We start from the raw sequence: 18,477 nt of genomic DNA, 5'->3' as shown, positions 1-18,477 counted from the left end.
TCACCTAAGTTGTGGGTTGGGGCCTTCGAGAGACGTGCTCTACATATTTATCTTATTTTAGTTCTGCTATTTATTATCAGCCTTTCACCCCAAGGGGCCAGGCCAAGTAAACAACAGGATGGACAATAGAATGGACCCCTGCAGAATTCCACAGGTCAATTCCCAGGGTGTCAAGTAACAGCCCTCCCCCAATTGCTCCTTTCTGGAACTGACCCTGGAGGTAGGAACATAACCCCAGTAAAATGGTGTCCCCCCAGTCAGTCCAGAAGAATTCCATAGTCATCACTACCAAAAGTCAGAGAAGTCAAAGAGAATGCACAGGGTTGCATTCCCCTTCTCTCTCAACAAAAGTCATCAGACAAGGCACCCAAAGCAGTTTCAGTACAGTGAAGAGGCCTGGAGCCAGAATGAAATGGGTCCAGATGCTCAGCTTCCTTCGCACAGGCTTAAAGCTGGACCACCACCATGCTTTTAATCACCTTGCCCAAGAAGGGGATATTTGTGACTGGGTGAAAGTTGTTTAGTGCTGCTGAGTCGTGATAGGTCCTCTTAACAGTCCTTTAAAGGAACCAGTTCAGTAAGTAGCTGAATTCAGAAATGCCTCCCTCAAATTACTTCCCCCAGAACAAAAAGTACAGACACGCGGAGGTTGTTCCTATTTTAATTCTGCATAATAATGGAATAGCCCAACTTTGAGGAAGACCTGCAAGGAACACCCATTGGATCACAACATGAATGTGGAATCTGGGGAGATTCCAAATGTCAGTAAGGGGGGAAAAAATACATACAAGTCATTAGTTCTCATGCATCTGTAGAAAAGTTTGGGTTAGAAAGATAGTATCAAAACCAAAGAACAGGTTAGGCAGTAATCAAAAGGGAGAAAATTTAATGGCTATTGAATTTCCCCTTCAATTATTTGAAAATAAAGTCAGGAACTTCACGCCCTTCCCTCACTCCATTCTTTCATACCATCCTCAAGCCTAGTCCCCACACCCACTTTGAAAACCTGAATCCTAAAAACATGACTTTGCAGAAGAAATCCTTGTAAAGGCACTTACTACCAAAGAATGTAACAAGATAGACATGACTCCCACCTTACCATTTTCTCCTTTGTTTACCTGCCAACTAAGATTTCACTTCATGCATCTGACAAGTGGGCTTGAGTCCCTGAAAGCTTATGTCATGATATATGCATTCGTATTGAAGGAGACACAAGAGACACAAGACTGATTGTTTTTTGTTGCAAGAGATGAACACAGCTACTCTTTGGGAAGATTTTAGAGTTGAGATAGAAGTTGAGAAGTAAGCAAAGCCCTTCAAAGGAGCAACCTTTTTTATCATCACCTGCAGTTGCCAGGAAAGCCTCAGACTCCTTTTACATGCAGGAAGGTGACCTTTCAGAGATGTCATGTTAAGTCACATGCCAGCAAGATATTTTATGCTGTGTTCAGGTAGGCTAAATTATGATTTTGCTGCAAGTGTATATAATTAGGTGTGCTACATCAAATTATCCTATAAAAGCAAGAGACAGATAGTAGCTTGTCTCTATGGTTGTCTCCATAGAAACATGGCTGAAAAAACCTTCCATCTCTTACATAGTAGTGCATTTCAATTTTCATTAAAGTATAAATCAGCAATACCTTACAACTTTCCCTCCCACACAGTTTGACAAGTTGCCACTACCATCAATATTCAGTTCAACACTGCCCTCCTGCTGTCAAGCCCTCTACAGACTTCAGTCAGTTTCTCTCAATAGTGTACACAACTCTACCTTTCTACCACTTGCAGAGCAACATCTGCCTGCCAAGTAAGCTTTTCTGCAGTCTTCTCCTTTGACTCACCATTATGTTCTCTCTGAATCATGGCGTTGCTTCATAATCTCCATTTAGTTTAAAGTCTCTTCTCAAAGGCTATCTTCCACATAAAAACTTTACACAAAATTACTCTGCCATGCTAACAATTCAAATAAAGCTGGATTTTAAATTTACTTTAATTCATAACACGCCAAAACAGAAAAGTCACCAGCAGCTGTCCACACCCGCTCATCCACCTCTCAAATTCCTCTCAAGGCCAAGTTTTGGCAACCCCTCTAAGGATTTAGGAGCCAGATAGATCAGCTTTCTGAAGGGTTATTAAAATTGGGAGCCCTTGCAAAGAATTGCTCTGTTGGGTTCCTGCCAATTCAACCTTACCCAGGTGAAAATTCCAGTGCAGGGCCTCACATTTTGATCTGAACAGGCGGGAAAGTCTATAAGGGGCTCACAAGGCTGGCCTACAATGTGTGATCGTAGGATATGAGCTTAGGTGCGAGCAATCTGAAGCTGAGCCATTCTTGTCCCAAAATAGGTTGTCTTGCAAAAATGAGAACAAGGCACAGAAAAACTGGAGTTCCAGCATGGCAGTTACATACATCAATATTTCTTCCTCATAATTAGTTTCAAGCTTGTACATTAGAAAAGATAGGCATGTTTCACAAATACACATGCTGAACCTATGATCTAACATGAATTCTCTTTTCCAGAGGCATTCAAGCACCACAACCTTTCAGGTTGGGAGAGCTCTTGAAAAAGACACTTAACTGAATCACTATCCCCCCCCCCGAAAAAAAATGTAGGTGCAACAAAAGCAACACAGGGGCTGTTTATATACATACATTAATCCAACAGACCAAGTACCGTCACCCAGGAAAGATTCAAAGCTTCATTGGTTATTACATCCAGATTTCTCAAGAGGCTTCAAACTGAACCAATTAAGTCTATGCGTACTGTATACCCGTTTGGCAGAAACTGGTGTAAATACAGTTAGGGCAGACGTCTTGAAAACAAGAAGCAAGGCATTTCAATGGTACACAACACTGTGTAATTAAAATCCTTGTGCTGCCGCCAGATATATCCCTTTTTAAATATGCATTAGTATCTGGAGAATAGGGTGAGAAAGCAGTAGCAAACTCAAAGAACAAGCCAGAGACACAGACTGAATATAGATTCTTGGTACTGTATTATGCAGACAGGCAGTGGACCATGCTGGCAGGATTTGGGCCAGCCATGACCCCCAGCTTGTAAATGGCCAACAGGGTTACAGTCAGTCAATCAATGTGCAGCTGACTGAAGTGTTTACATGATATACCTCAATTACTGCCATCTGCCCTAAAGACATTTACAAAGCTCTTCAGCGGATGGTTGAAAACAGAGCAGGCGTAGAATTAAATCCTCTTGAACCTGCTTTCTAAGCCTGCAGGGCACCTGTATATGCATAAAAGAGCTCTAGACGATCTACTCAAGGGTTCAGCTCAACGTCAGGGAGCCAGTGTGGTGCAGCAACAAGGGAGTTGGGACTTGGACCAGGAAGAGTGACTTTCAAGCCCTTCTCCACCCATGAAACTCCCTCTCTCCCAGCTAAATGGCTACTTCACAGGTTTGTTCAGAGTTTAGAATGGGTAAAATCCTGGATTTGAAGGAAGGCGACGCAAATGCGGCCAATGTGTTCTGTGGCAGAACCAAAACCAAATATGTGTACCATCCCCAAAACAGCTAATGTTGTGGTTTGCACCCAACTCCGATAATCTCAACCTAGCAAAAAAATAACCTCACTGATGCACAGGCAGTAGCCTCTAAGTGTGTTTCAAGCAATTAAACATTTCAGACCATCTACTATTTTCATAAATATTTATCAAGTTATCGCTCCTTACAACTGTGTCTTGCATGAACACCTGGAGAAGCTGAGTGTTGTTTCAGATCTTAAGGGTTATTTACCCACAGAACAGAGGGCGCCAGCTATGGACATATTTACAAACTGGAGAAACTATTGGGAGCACCATGTACATTCCACAACTATGCACATGGATGTCGACTCATTCCCTTCACCCTGCCAGTATTTAGCCCTGGGAACGCCCTTTGGCTCCCCACTAAGCTTAAGTGAGGGTGACCAACCCAGAGTGTGCAGCTGGGGAGCAAAAGTTAAATTTCCCCAAGCCAAATTTCAGCAGGGAAGGGGTGGGAGGATGGGACCCTGCAGGTGTCAGGGAAGGCCTCCAAGGGCATGTATTCATCCATGGACACTGAAAAAGCCTCCTCTATGAAGAGGGGCTCCCTGAGTGGACATGCTTTCTCTCAAGAAGCACCCGTCAATACAGTTGCTGCTCTTGATAAAAGACAACTGCTTAAATGCCTTGGACAACTCATTTGTGGTTTTTATTGCAATTATTTGTTATGTTCTAAACAGATTTCATATATGTATATAGTTTTAATTCTATTGATGTTTAACTGGTTTTTTAAAAATGTTTTTAGTGAGTCATGTTTTTATCTGTAAGCCACTTTAGAATCCTATAAGGGGAAAAGCAAGGTATGAATAAATATTATAATAATTGGCTCAAGGAAACCCTTTGTTTCCTTGATCAAGTTATCAGCCCCCTCCTTCCATGGCTGCATTTCAGTAAACAAACAACTCCCCACAAAACCCAAATATGTGGGAGACATGAGCAGGCTGCCAACATTTTATCTAGTTTGGTTCTCACTGAGGGGGATAAAGTGTGTGGGTGTCTCGACTGTACCAGCTTTGATTAGTGCAATTATATTAAACATGCCATTTGCTGGTGTGTGTGGCTGCCTTAACTTGTATTTCCCAATAAATGAAGAATATGAAGCACATTCTAGCAAAGAACACAAGGCCTGCATTATCATAGCAACCAACAGTTCTGCTTAAGAACACGCATCACAGAGAATGAGCAAGGAAATGTTTACACATTTAAAAGAAGTTTCATTTACTTTAAGATCTGAGAAGAGGATACTCAACAGCCATGGCAAAGCGGAGGAAAAGGGCTCACCTTAATAATCTTTTCCACACCTGAGGAGCAGATCATGTAGGTGTGGGGATTAAATCGGACCTGATTCACAATTGAACGATGACCTTTCAATACCATAAATGCACCATTAACCACCCTGCCGATTCCACCTGGAAAAAAACAGCAACAGAAGAGAATAGCTCCATATACCAGAGAATGGCTTGTTTGCACTGAATTTGAAATACTAGCTGTATACAGCTACAGGCCATAAGTCCACCACTGCCCTTATCCCACTGTGCACCTTCCACTAAATTAGTCACTATTTCATTGGCAGCAAGTAAAACTGCCTTAAATCAAGGACACCCTGACTCTGGACAATGCCAGTGGTGAAATATTCAAAAACTCCAGTAAGCCTGTATGCGTGCATACCACATATAGTTGTGAAAAACAGCATATTGATAACCAATGTAACTGGAACAGAACAGGCTGAAGATAGGAATGTCTGGTGGAGACGTACAGCAGCATTTCTCATCAGATGAAGCTTCCAAATCATAGTCAGTCTTCCCCTTAGCAACTTCAGAACTATGGGCAGGCAGATAGATGGCCATTCCATTTTACTACACTGTTGGTGCTAACTATTATCCAGAAGGTAAAGTAGTGATGGCCTCAACAGAGATAGGAAGAAAAGCTACTTCAAGTAAAGGGCAAGCCAACACAAATGCATTTGTTTTTATCTACTCTCTTGGTGGTTTACCAATTGATTAGTCACTGTAATGCTTATGGCAGATCCATTCCTTGATCCAAACCAGGATTCCAGGTTGCTCTGAGTTAAGTGTAGACTAGTTCACCCCAGGACTTACAGTAGGCAGACCAGGGGAAAGGGAATTCTGGAAGGAAAAACAGCAATCTGCACGTAGCTGCAAGTAAGGAAGGAACTCTAAAACAAACCTGCTATCTAATAAGACACAGTACACGTCCTGGGTCTTATGTTTCTAAGAGTCCCAGGCCTCTGAACTCAACAGGTCTGTGTCTCATTTATCACAGGAGAACTACATTCACTTGGTCATACAAATATAAGGCTGGGTTGGTTCGGTCACCAAAACCATGGACCTTTAGGAAAGTCTGGACAATTACTTAGAAGTGCTGGAAGTACTGAAGAGAACCAGTTTTCTCCAAAAAGCCCTTTGACTGTAGCGCTTGGCAGCACAGTAAAGAACTTATTATTTCATGTATTTCAGCTTGGTCACTCAACCGCACTGCTCAACAAACGATGCCTCTGGAAGCCCAGAAGTGGAACATGAAGGAACATTCACTTTGTTTTTTAAAAAACAGCCATGTTGGGGACACAAAAGTGAGAAAGCAGTGACACTCATGACAACATACGTAGACCAACAAAGAGCTAAAATTAAAGCACTAAACTTAGTGCATGTGTGTTTCAGTAGTTGTTAATATTGTGAATATGTAATGCTTTTTGTGTTTTAGGTGTTGCGTTTCTAAACTGTTACATATTCGGATTGATCAATGAATAGCACAGTGTTAGGTGAAAAATATAGATACCTGTATTCCCCACCCCTACAAGGCAAAGAGCAGCGAAGGGGGGGGGGAGATATTTTGATTAAGAAGGCGATGGGGACGAGGATATATACACACATGTCACACACAAACCAGGAGAACTTCAGTGCTTCCAAGCAGACATGCAAAGGATTGCAAACATCACGGGGTTTACACAAAGGTGTGCATGTACAGGAAGGCGACCCCAATAATGCACCTCTTGCATAAATTGCTAATATTGTAGAATAGTGTTCCCCAAACTTACAATGATTGTATACCTCTTTTGAGAGGTTATACCAGTGGTAGGCCTTTTTGGGAGAAGATAATTTGTAGTTTTAATATCTAGACTAGAGCAAATTCTGCCATGTACCCTTTGAAACTCTTCTGTGTAACCCTGGGGAAACACTTTGGGAAACACTGTTATAGAAGACTGCTTTTCCTAGCGCTAGTAACTTAGTTTGGAAGATTTTTCATTAACACTCACCTGCTTCTGGATCCGGAGGAATTCTCCACATGTATAAATTAAAGTCATCAGAGCCAGAGAGGATGTACTGTTAGAAATAAAAATACTAGTAAGTTACAACAAATTCACCACTAAGGCAGCCCTTGAAATATACATATTTGGAAGATTCCAATAGCTTGATTATATGATGCAATACATATATATTCTACATGCCTAGAATTTGTATTGTTTGTGTGGTGTCAGGTCAAGGACTGAAAATATAAAGACCAGGGATTCATGATAAACCAGTGGGGAGAGGGAAGGCTTTGATTTTAAAAATCAACAGGCTACAAAAATGATAAGCTACAATCTAACGCATATTTACTTTCCAGTCCCATTGAAATTATACCCATAAAAATCATGCTACACAAGTCAAACACCTGCCCCTGTTCTAGTCTTCATTTATGATTTATTTGCTTTAACATCAATTCTCCCTCAAATTCACTCAATATGCCCACTGTATGAAAGTTCAAAGTACAGTACTGATAATTTTAAAAGCTTCCTTCCTCAAAGTACATTACTAGTCTGTTTAGCTGAAAAAAGAAAATAAAACACAATTACCGTATTTTTCGCCCCATAGGACACACTGCCCTATAGGACGCACCTAGGTTTTTTTTGGGGGGGGAATAAAGAAAAAAAATATCCCCCCCCCGGCACGGGGCTGGCGCGGGAGAAGCCAGAGCTTCCCCCGACCCCAGAACAGCCTGCTATCTGCAAGCCTAGGGAGCTGTGCTGGTCTCCCCAGGCTTGCGGACAGCTGTGCGAAGTCCAGGCACGCTCTTCAGCGTGCCCGAGGCTTCGGAATGCAGGCAGCTCTGTGCAACCCTCCAGAGCCCAGTGCGGCTTGGCGCCGGGCTCCGGAAGGTTGCGCAGAGCTTCCTGAAGCCTGGAGAGCGAGAGCCTCTCGCTCTCCAGGCTTCAGCGAAAGCCTGTATTCGCCCCATAGGACGCACCCACATTTCCCCTTCATTTTCGGAGGGGAAAAAGTGTGTCCTATAGGGCGAAAAATACGGTACACTTATAGAAGAACTGGGAAACTGCAGAGGTATGCAAGTGCTAACGAACTGGCCATTTCCTACCACAATTTTAAAAGTTGCATATGGAGCTGAAGTGTTATGAAAAAAGGAGGAACACCTGAAAGCAACTTTGTGGGGATACAGAAAGTTATGTCTTTTACAATATTTGACCAATCTCCAGTCTGTGCCAACCTGATGGCCAACAAAGAATTCCTCATATTTGTAACCCAGTAGCACAAAGAAAGAAGGGAAAATAAGGCAAAAGTTTAGTTTTTACCCCTTATACAAAGTTGATTCAATTTTAACCAAAGAGCACTTAAAATACTTTACAGGCAGAAACTAAACAATTAGAGTAGCCAAACAAATTGACAAAGTAAATAAGATGAAGATCCTTCATTCTCAAGGACTGAGAAATAAAAACAAGCAGCTGTAAAACACACAGTACACTCCAATGTGGAGAAGCCTAGCTGCTTTACCGAACTTGGATGTGCTCATTCCAACTGCAAGGCTATTTTGTCCTCACCCTAACCAGAATTCTCAAAATGTAAAGTCAAGGTGTTCTGGCACTCCAGCCTAGTTACTGCCAGAAGAAAACAGTCACACAAGGAACTCCTTTCCATGTGAAATTTTATAGAGATCTGCTTATAAGAGGACAGCTTTAGAGAAGTGCTGCCAGTGGAGTCCCTTTTGGCAAATGTTAACAATGTCCAAAAAAGGATCTAGCACAGGAAAGTTGCTCAGGCTGTAGATGTGAATGCAACTACACATTTCCCCCCAATAACTAAAAAGTATCTTGCACTTAACAGCCAGCCAAATGCAGCCACTCTGCTGCTGGTTGGTGAGTTTCACTAAGCTTTCACAATTGCAAGTGTCCCAACACACAGTTGTACCATAGTCACACAGTTTAATAGTCTTAGTGTAGAAGAAGTAGCAGTAATAATAATTCTATTATTTATTCCCCACCCTTGTTTGCGTGAAGGTTCCTCAAGAGATGAAGTTTCCTAAAAGAAGGAAAAATGAAGACCCATCTCTGTTCTAGTCAGTTGTTTTTTAGGAGCGTGGTCAGAGAAGCTGCTCTTTGTAGGATAATATGAAGAAAGTTGTTAAGAAATATATGCTGCCTGCTGTGTCTCCAGCACTGAGGATACATCACATGGGACACCATGGCCTGGTTCACAAGGCCTGCAAAACCAGACCTTACCTTACTAAGCCTGTGTTGGCTCCTGGAGAGAAGCTTATAGCCGCTGTGCTCCTCCCTGGTCATTTTTGCTGCAGCACTGTGCCAAAGCAAGTCAGGGTTGGTTTCGTGTGTTGTCTGAACTTGGGCTCATGGCTAAGCTTTCTCCTTCCTAACCTCATGGTTAGCAAGCAGAGAGCTGAACCACAAGCCCCTGTTCAGACAACACGCTAAGCCATGCAGCAAATGGGACTGGAGGGGAGGAAAGGTGCTGCAAGCTGCTCTCTGGGATTCTGCACACTAATTCAAGGTTTAGCTTAGCATTTCACGCAAATCAGGCCCAAGCCTACTCTCAGGAAGTGTGTGACCTAAAGCAGCAAAAAAGTGCTTCTCATGCCAAACACCCCCCCCCCATTTCCTACTCCCATCAAGTTCTCCAAACATTAAAAGAATGTGTTCAAACACAACATTAACAGTCTTTTGGGGGAAAATATTCAAAGTCATTTGATGAGCAAAGATGTAAATCATCCTCCATCTGTGACTAGCTGCAAACAACCGAAAGGGGAGGGAGGAAAGGCTTTTGGATGACAAGCTGCTGATTCAGAAGTTTGCCTTAGAAGGAAGAAAATTCCCAGGCATGGTTAATAGCTGTTGCTGCACAAAGCAGCAATCCCAGAACTCTATAAACATGCCTCAATTGTTTAGAATGAGCCATCCTCAGACTGCTGGCTCTGCTGCTTCCTTGCCTGCCTGAATCTCCCTCCCATTTCTGCCCCAAAAGGAGAACATACTACAGGCAACTTATGCAAAATGGAATATGATCGGCAGCGGTTTCTGTGGTCTTAATAGCAGTGCTTTTTGCACATTCTGGAATTCAGCCACCAACAGGAATAAATTTTTCTTAACTACTGTCTGCTGGAAAATGGTCGGCATCTTGAAGCTTTTATATTTCCGTAGGTTTTGCTGAATGCAAAGTATTAAAGAGGAAAAATTAAAGCCAGCCCTTTTTTCTTGCTCCACATTTGCTTGCTTCTTTTGTGTAAGGCAATTCATGACTGACAGAGCTTCTTACATCTTAAAGAGCCAAATTACACATTAGGTTAGCTACATAACTGGGCCTTTTAAGATTTTTTGTTTTTACACAGTTCACCAGCAAAGGGCTCCCAATGGTTATTAGGACCTTAGTGTGGAGAACTGGAGTGTTATTAACCCTTAAGCTATCAGCTATGACACCAAGAAATCCCCTCAGCACTTTTACACTTCAAATAATTGCTTGTTGTTGTTTAAATAAGGGAAAAAATAAACAAATGTTGCTTTAAAAATGGGTGGCCTGCTTGACACCACAGGTATGGGATATGACTGACAACTAAACCAGGGCTTAAGAGAAGAGTGGCTTGTCTAAAGCCACCCACACCGTTCACAGCAAATGCAACTTCCAAAATTCGGTTCAGTTTGGATTGCCATCTTTACACTTAAGTGCCATTGAATCTTTCCCTTAGTTCCCCACCCTGCCAACAGCAGCACTCGTCTGCATGAACTCTCAAGTCTATGGCAAAAGCCAGTTCCCACTCTCAAAATAGTCACAGGAAGAAGAGCATCTTACTATTTTACATCTCTTCATATATATATAATTCCATAAATTTTGAAGCAAAGGAGGGTTGCTATAAATTTCAATACTGATAACTGTAAAACCAATTGTTCTGTTTTGTGATATGATGCTTATTTAAACAAACACGTTCTACAGCTCTATACACACACACATGCACACCCAAAATATAACAACTGATAATTAAGGCAGAAAATCAGGAATGACATATTTCTGGAAGCAAGAAAAAGCATAAAATAAAGGTATGCTAACAAGAGTAAGCTATTGGGTATAAAAATTACTTCATCAACATTTAAATGTTCAGATTAATTCCCTCACTCTTTGACCACTCAAATACAATTCTTCAAAAAAAAAAAAAAATCCTAGCCTTCAGCTGTTTGAACAGTATATATCATGTCAATATCAGAAATTAAATACATGGCCCTGTCTATATTTGCTTTCAATGTAATAGGTCTCATAATAGCCACTGCTGCCCCCCACTGGCAGTATAGAGTAATTCCAGTGTTTTACCTCAGTGAGCTCGCTACTTAAAGTTACCAATAATGTATTTCTTATGGCCTTAATGAAAACATTCATAATGAATCATTGCAAATGCATTTGAAGATAATCAGAAAACCTTCATAAGGTGTATTTAGGTCATCATTCCCTGCAATCCCCTGTTCATCATAGAAGTACAACTGTTTCAACATTAGGCTTGTAAAAAAATGGTTTGTCCACATCTAGTTTATAATTTGAAAACAAGCCTGTATGCCTGGTGGAATTAGAGAAATCTTATCAGTTTAACTTAGAGAACAGCACTGCTTCTGAGAGGGAATTCACGTGGTGTGAAGTAGTCAAGTGCCTGCCCTTTCCGACTGAAACTGATACAGTGGAACCTCGGTTTTTGAGCATCTTGGAAGGCGAACGATTCAGAACCTGAACGCCGAAAACCCGGAAGAGAATGCTTCCATTTTTGAACGAGCCTCAGAACCAAGACAAATTCCTAGTGCTGCAAAAGCATGCAAAAAAATTTCCCCAAGGTTTATGGGGGGAGAATGCTGCCAGTTCTATTCTTAAGTGGCACTGAGCAAGTTCCCTAGTTTATTAAAAAACAAAACAAAACAGTATGTAAATGAGTTGTTTTAGCCACAGCTCTTTCTAGGAGCACCATGTTGAAAGGCAGAACCCAAAGCATGCTGACCAGAGTCTCTCAGTGTGCAGAACTCATCCTAAGGAATGCTGGAAGAGCAACTCAGTGACTGCTGCATTCCTGAAACTTTCCTGCACATGCATAATATCAACAAAGGAGACTGAGTGGTGATGTAATGTCTGAGGACATGCCACAGAGTAAAGATAATTTTAGTTTTATTCAGAGAGCATATGTTAACTCTTGCTTGAAAAAAGCAGCAAAGTAGTGCTTTTTATTATTGGTGGCCCGGAGCTTTGCTACATCTACAGCAAAGCAAAAGGGAGCGGGAAAAACGAATTTCAAAACTAAGGAGAAACGAAAGAGGCAGCACTGATCTAAAACAAAGGAAATTTCTCGTCAAGTTTTGGGAGTCACTCCCTAGAATGCTGAGATCTTGCTAAAGAAATTCACATTTCACCAAACTTTACTCACTTTTTATTGATCGAGGCATCAACCTAAGTAGAAAATGGGGAGGGGGGAGATGACACATGCATGACTCCCGTGTGACACAGGGAGGAGTCAGGGGTGGAGTCAAACACAACAGCAGTGCAGCTTCAATGGCTGATGGCTCCTCCTTTCTGGGGCCTGGCCTCCTCCTCCTGCCACCGGCCCGGGGCTGCTTCCCCTCTGTGGCAGCAGAGAAGCAACGTCCAACCACTGAATCAGCACTGCACTCAGCTCCACACTCAGCCTCCTCTGCAACTGATTGATCTCAAAATTGGGGTGGCACCCCCCCAATATTTTACGGGAGGGGTGAAGGGACCTGGGTCCTTATAGAGTTGGTGCCTATGTAATAGAGCATTAGTTCAGTTACAAAAAACTAGACTCCCCCTCCCATCATGCCACCAAAACCAGGCATTCTGAAGACTACTTTTTCTCCTCTTCCTTCTGCTGCCTAAATAAAATATATGCAAGTTCCCAACAGCATTCATTTTTAATTTTTCTCCAGCCCCTCCCCCTCTCCCCACCATACTGCACCAGGGTTCTTCTTTCCCCCTCTGTAACAAAGGAAAACACTCGCCCCCTTCCAAAAAAAATGGTTGCGCAACTGGTCTGAGCCACATGAGGTCTGATAACCCGCTAGTAAGTCATCATAACCCACTAGATCATCAATATCCTAAAGGGTAAGTCTGAAGACACATGGGGTCATCGCCATGCAGAAACAAAGCAGCTTTGAGTCTGGTCGGTGCCTGGGTGATGACCGAACCACATGCACACCCCTTTGGATTCCATGATGAAAACACATGGGATACAAGTTTAAGAAATATGTAGAAACAAAGGGAAAGCAAATAAGCACATTATCATCTTTCTAAACATTTGCGCCAGCTATCTCAAATCAAGGCACCGTGCTGTACCACCTACTCCCAATTAACATTTCTGCATTAGCCAAGGCATGATTCGTATGGAAATCTAGCCATGTAACAGCTCTGCATGGCGTGCCATTTGCTTGCAACTATTTGCTGTGAAGCATGGTCCAAGTTCTCGCATACCACAGTAATATGGTGAAACGCAGCAGAGCCATGTTGCAAGCAGCTGCATGCACTAAAACAGCTCGCCATGTGGGGCTTTTTGGGAATAAACTCGTATGATGCGTTGATGGAGTGGAAACAGAGCCTTAGCCACCAGTTCCATTACCTTGTTTAGTATCAAAGTATTTCATTTCCCCCCTTTAATGTGAATAGTCCGAAAGTCACATTAGTGGGGTGAAGTGGACTGTGGATGTCAACCAGAGACGTACAATTTCTAATGACCACCCAGATGAGGAGTTCAGTGGACAACCTGGGTTAGTGACCATCTCTTGGCCTACTTCACCCCACAGGGTTGGCTAAGTTGTGAGGGTATGTTGGCCAGGTCTCTCAGTGTTAACACCCTGCTTTGTTTTAAGCAAGGGGAAAACTTAAATACAGGCACACTGGCCGTGTGTTTTAATGCCATGCCATCAACGCTCTTGAAGTGCCCACTGAGCCTGTATGGTGTAGAGGTTAGATTGTCGGACTAGGACCTGGGAGACTGGGGTTCAAGCCCCCACCTGGCAATGAAACTGACCGGATTAACTTGCATCAGTCACTCCCTCTCAGTCTAATCTACCTCACAGGGTTGTCGTGGGGATTAAACAAGGAGGGAGGGAGCTATATATGCCACTTTAAGCTCCTTGGAGAACAAGCTGGGATATAAATGCCACAAATGAAATATTTATTCAGCTCACAGACTTGGCAACTGAGGCTCTTTACCTGATCGCGATCACCTGCAAAACAGCAGCTTTTCATGGTACAAGAATTAAAGTATCCTTGGTTGTCAAACTGGAAGACAGGCAGACGGGAGTGGATGTCATAAAGGACTGGTGGCAGCCGACGCCTGAGAGCAAGCAGCTGTGTTCCATTGCTGTTAAACCGCACACTCATGGCACTCTGAAGTGATAGATTCCCACCATACCGGAGCAGGGAACTAGGAAACAAGAAACCAAAAAGAATCAGATGGGCTGCCACAATTTAACTACCATGAAGCATCTATCAGCCATCCCTCCTTATCACAACAAGGCAGGAAGGAGTTCAAAGGAGGCAGAAAGTCTATAAATGTGTAACTGTGTTCCATGAACCACACTTCTCCATATATTACTCAGACGTCCTAAATAAATTTCCAGGAAGGAAACGTTACTGAGGATCCAATAAGCCACCCAAGCTCTATACTTAGGACTAACTTACAAATTAGATGTGTAGCAAAATTTCAGTTAGATTTTTGGCAAATCTCAGACAAGTAGCAATGTTTATTTCAAGTCCCAAGTCCAGTTAAGAGTATTTGCTAAAACTTTGGCCACAACTAACTTATTTTAATAATTTCAGACGGACATGCAGGTTCAACTTTAAACTGGATGATGGCCTACAACTATAATTCCCTGTACACTTACAAGGAAATAATCTCTTGTTGAATTCAGGAGGACTGTAATAAATGAACAATAATATTTCAGCTATTTATATACAGGTTTCTAAGTGGTGTACATACAAATTACAAAAGATGTACAGTGGATAAAATCAATTTAAAATTAATCACAAAACAGGAAACTAAATAACCTGAGGTTCAAGAGAGAGGGAGCCTTTCTGATCACATCTAGGAAGGAGTTCCAAAGAATTGGGAATACAATACTCAATGCATGGCATCAGATGGATACAAACTGTGCATCCGAGTCACAGAGGAACTAAGATAGTAAATACAAATAGGGTTTGGCTCCCAGTGGACCTCAGAATTTATTGTGGCAAAAGCTCATAGCTCATTCACTTACTGTATCATAATCAGTGCTTTTCTTTTGCTAAAAAAATGAGATGCTGGTTTGCACATTGATTAGAAGTACCGTGGGGGCCAGCACAAAATGATTTTACATACAGCAGGATTAGAATTTTAAATTAACAGTGGTAAAAGTATTAACCTATTGAAAATCAATCTTTCCCAGCTATTTAATGTCATCGTAACTAAAAACAGTTTTCAGTTCATCCAAAGGAAGTCTCGCAGTCAGAGAAGCCAAAAGAATGTGATTCTTCCTTCTCATTTCCAACCAGCTTCCTGTCCCTTCAAACCTCTCTTCAATCTGTCACAAAAAAATTATACTGGAGTGTAACGTCCTCAGCCTCTTCTTTACTGTTACAAATGTCTACAGATCAAAACTGCTGTTAGTGACAGGCCAAGCCAAGCCAAGCTTTGTTTCTTTTCCTGGTCTGGTAGCAACCCTATCATCAATCTATTTCCCCCTTTCTCACATGACAATTTGCTTGGAAATACTAAGAGTTTTCAACAGAACGTACAGTACTGTATAAAAGCTACAATGGTAAATTAAATCTGCTGGGCAAGGATGGAGCCCCAGCTATACGATTGGTGCTAAATAATAATATGCAGCAGCTAAACCAGGCTGAAAACCTAAGCTTGGTCCCCCATCCCAATTTATATAAACAAGAAGACAGTTATTCCACAGCAATTCCTTTAGCCTTACTTGTTGCTTCACATAAACATCAGGAAGAACTTTCTAAGAGCTGTTTGACAGGGGAACAGACTCCCAGGAGAGGTGGTGGACTCTTCTTCCTTGGAGGTTAAGCAGAGGTTGGATGGACACCTGCCCTGTATGATCTACTTCATGGGTCGACAAACTAAGGCCCGTGGGCTGGATCAGGCCCAACTGCCTTCTGGATCCTGCCCCTGGACGGTCCGGGAATCGCTGTGTGGATCGCAGAGCGTGCGTTCTTTCCCTCTCCCTCATACAGCGGCAGCGCCTCCTCCCTCCCTCCTCTTGGCTTATCCCCGCCCTGCCTAGAGGAGGAAGGAGGCTGGGCTTTGTTGGTGCCAGCAGCAGCCGTGTTCAAGCGGCCACCATTTTAAGCAGCCCCTCTCTGGAGCCCTTTTGCACACCGCTCATTGTCTTGCCGCCGCCACCACCAGCACCTGCCGCTCGCAAGACACAGGTAAACAGCCACTGGGGCTCGTGGTGCTCTTGCATCATATCAAAATATAGCCCGGCCCCACACAAGTTCTGAGGGACAGTGGACCAGCCCCCTGCTGAAAAAGTTTGCTGAAGCCCTGGTCTAGTTGATATTGCAAGGGTTGGACTTGATGACCCTTGTCGTCCCTTCCTACACTACGATTCTATGATTCTATATTATGAATTCCTCTACATATAAAGTATTTCCTGTTTATTAAACTTGCAAATATATTACCATATCTCTTAGTTAACTGAAACGGAACAGCTGGATTAGCTCAGCTGGTCTCTTACTTGAAACTTTTAATCTCAGAGTCAAGGGGATGGACTAGATGGCCCTCACGGTCCCTTCCAACTTGATGATTCTTTGATTCTAAACATTTAACTTTCTCCCCTCTACACTGCAGCAGAATATGTGAACAGGCCATGGTGATGTCATTTGCCACACAGATCCTATACAAAATGATAAATGAAGCAGGATCTGTGGAACAGCAACATTTTGGGTCTTAATCCAAGAATAGATTTTTTAAAGGTTAAATCAGTTTTTACCAGTAGCTAACAGACAAATGAGAAGAGAGAGGATATGACAAATGGGAGCTACTGTCTGCATCAGCTAATGGTTTCCTTTCCAGGAAAAATAGACAAGATAGTCTAAATAAAGCTTTTCTCCCTTTGGCAAGTTTTATGGATGGATTGTTTTCCTGAGGCTTGAAAACAGCCACTTACTGCCAACAAAGTGCAAAGAAGGAAGGCATAGCACGAAGTTGGGACATTTTTTAAAAGAAAAAGAAAAGCGAGAGGAAGAAATGACAACAACTGTATTCATAATACGAAATCTGCATATCGTGATCTGACACACCTGACTGAATTGCAAGCCTGCCAGGGGTGTCAGGAAATTACAGTCACTGAGGCGGAGGAGGAAAGGGCTGAGGAATGGGCAGGAAAGAGCTGACAGTTTCTAGCACTGCTGTTTACAGTATAATGGGGGTGGGGGAAGCAGAGAGACTTTAAAGGAGAAGGAGGACTCAATGCCCTGAACACTCAACACACAAGAACAGACTAATACACAGTAGTTAATACAACTGCCAAGCTAATATTTTAACCCATCTGATATTTTTTGACTGTGCAATAATGATTTACGGTAAGAATGGCATGGGGGGGGGAGAGAGAGAGTCCCAAAAGTTAAACAGGAAAAGTAAAGTTAATTTAAATCAGGCATAGGCAAACTCGGCCCTCCAGATGTTTTGGGACTACAATTCCCACCATCCCTGACCACCGGTCCTGTTAGCTAGGGATCATGGGGGTAGCAGTCCCAAAACATCTGGAGGGCCAAGTTTGCCTAAGCCTGATCAAAATGGTTTATCAAGGTGAATGATAAGCATACAAAAGGTTAGGGGAGAAGAGGATATTGCAAGGCAGGATTTTAAACTGCCTTTGAAGGTGGAAGGTAAGTCTGTGCAGACTTACAGAGCTATCCTATCACATCCCAGATAGCAAATTCATTCTCCCAGTGCTTATCCTTATGCAACTAACATGGCACCATCAATGCACAAGAAACAGCCACAAGCAGGCTTGAAGATGCACAAAACAATATTTAAAAGCATGTTCCGCAGGCACTGGATCCTTTCTGGCTGTTGTGGGAAGAAATGGAAAAATGGGGTGAGGAGAGAGGAAGGGAGTATCCAGTCCAAGGCCCAGCTAGAACCTTGCCCTCGAGCCCACATGTTTGTTGCAGATCCGACTTGAAGGACTAAATTTGCTTAGAATATTCAAGTGCCTATTTGGTAGCAAACCAAAACTGAACCATCCACGTTGCTTTATGTGGAAGTAAAAATGTCAAGGTTTTTTTAAAAGCAACATGAGCCTTGTACCCAGATATGCAAACCATGAAGAGCAGGCCCCTTAAAAAAAAAAAAAGTCACATGATGACTGATTATTGCCAGCCATTAGCAAGACCGCTGAAACAGGCAAAAATGTCACATGATGTTTTAAATCATGTGTGGGGAACCTTGCTCAGCCCAAGGGGAGACATTCCCTCATGAGAAACCTTCCAAGGGCCACATGCTGGGAGAGGGGGCGGAGACCATGGTGAAGCAATTTTAATCTTGTACAGCAAGCTAGTTTCTTCGCACACTCCTTTCCTCCATCCAGAGAAGCAAGAGACATTATCAGAGTTCAAGGACATATTGCAGCCTAGTCAAAATACCTGGGGCAGTGA

General features: G+C 42.6%; 1 protein-coding gene and 1 long non-coding RNA gene across 4 annotated transcripts in view; one reads left to right on the top strand and one right to left on the bottom strand.

Annotated features, from left to right (window-relative positions):
• The window catches only part of LOC308583004, a 36,233-nt gene extending 29,426 nt beyond the window's left edge, over positions 1-6,807 (top strand). The window contains exon 3 of the long non-coding RNA XR_014005991.1: positions 6,019-6,807. This is a non-coding gene — a long non-coding RNA (uncharacterized lncRNA). The remainder of the gene's footprint in view (positions 1-6,018) is intronic.
• The window catches only part of DCAF5 (DDB1 and CUL4 associated factor 5), a 43,177-nt gene that overhangs the window by 3,913 nt on the left and 20,787 nt on the right, over positions 1-18,477 (bottom strand). For all 3 annotated transcript variants that reach the window (XM_081185967.1, XM_081185969.1, XM_081185968.1), the window contains exons 6-8: positions 14,032-14,245; positions 6,816-6,882; positions 4,823-4,950 (exon numbers count right to left, since the gene is read on the bottom strand). In XM_081185967.1, coding sequence (XP_081042093.1) covers positions 4,823-4,950; positions 6,816-6,882; positions 14,032-14,245 — 409 coding nt within the window. The remainder of the gene's footprint in view (positions 1-4,822; positions 4,951-6,815; positions 6,883-14,031; positions 14,246-18,477) is intronic.

The sequence above is a fragment of the Podarcis bocagei genome (assembly GCF_964188305.1).
Source record: "Podarcis bocagei genome assembly, chromosome: 1".
Lineage (NCBI taxonomy): Eukaryota > Metazoa > Chordata > Lepidosauria > Squamata > Lacertidae > Podarcis > Podarcis bocagei.
The sequence above is the reverse complement of the archived record's forward strand: the minus strand, read 5'-3'. Positions and strand labels throughout refer to the sequence as shown.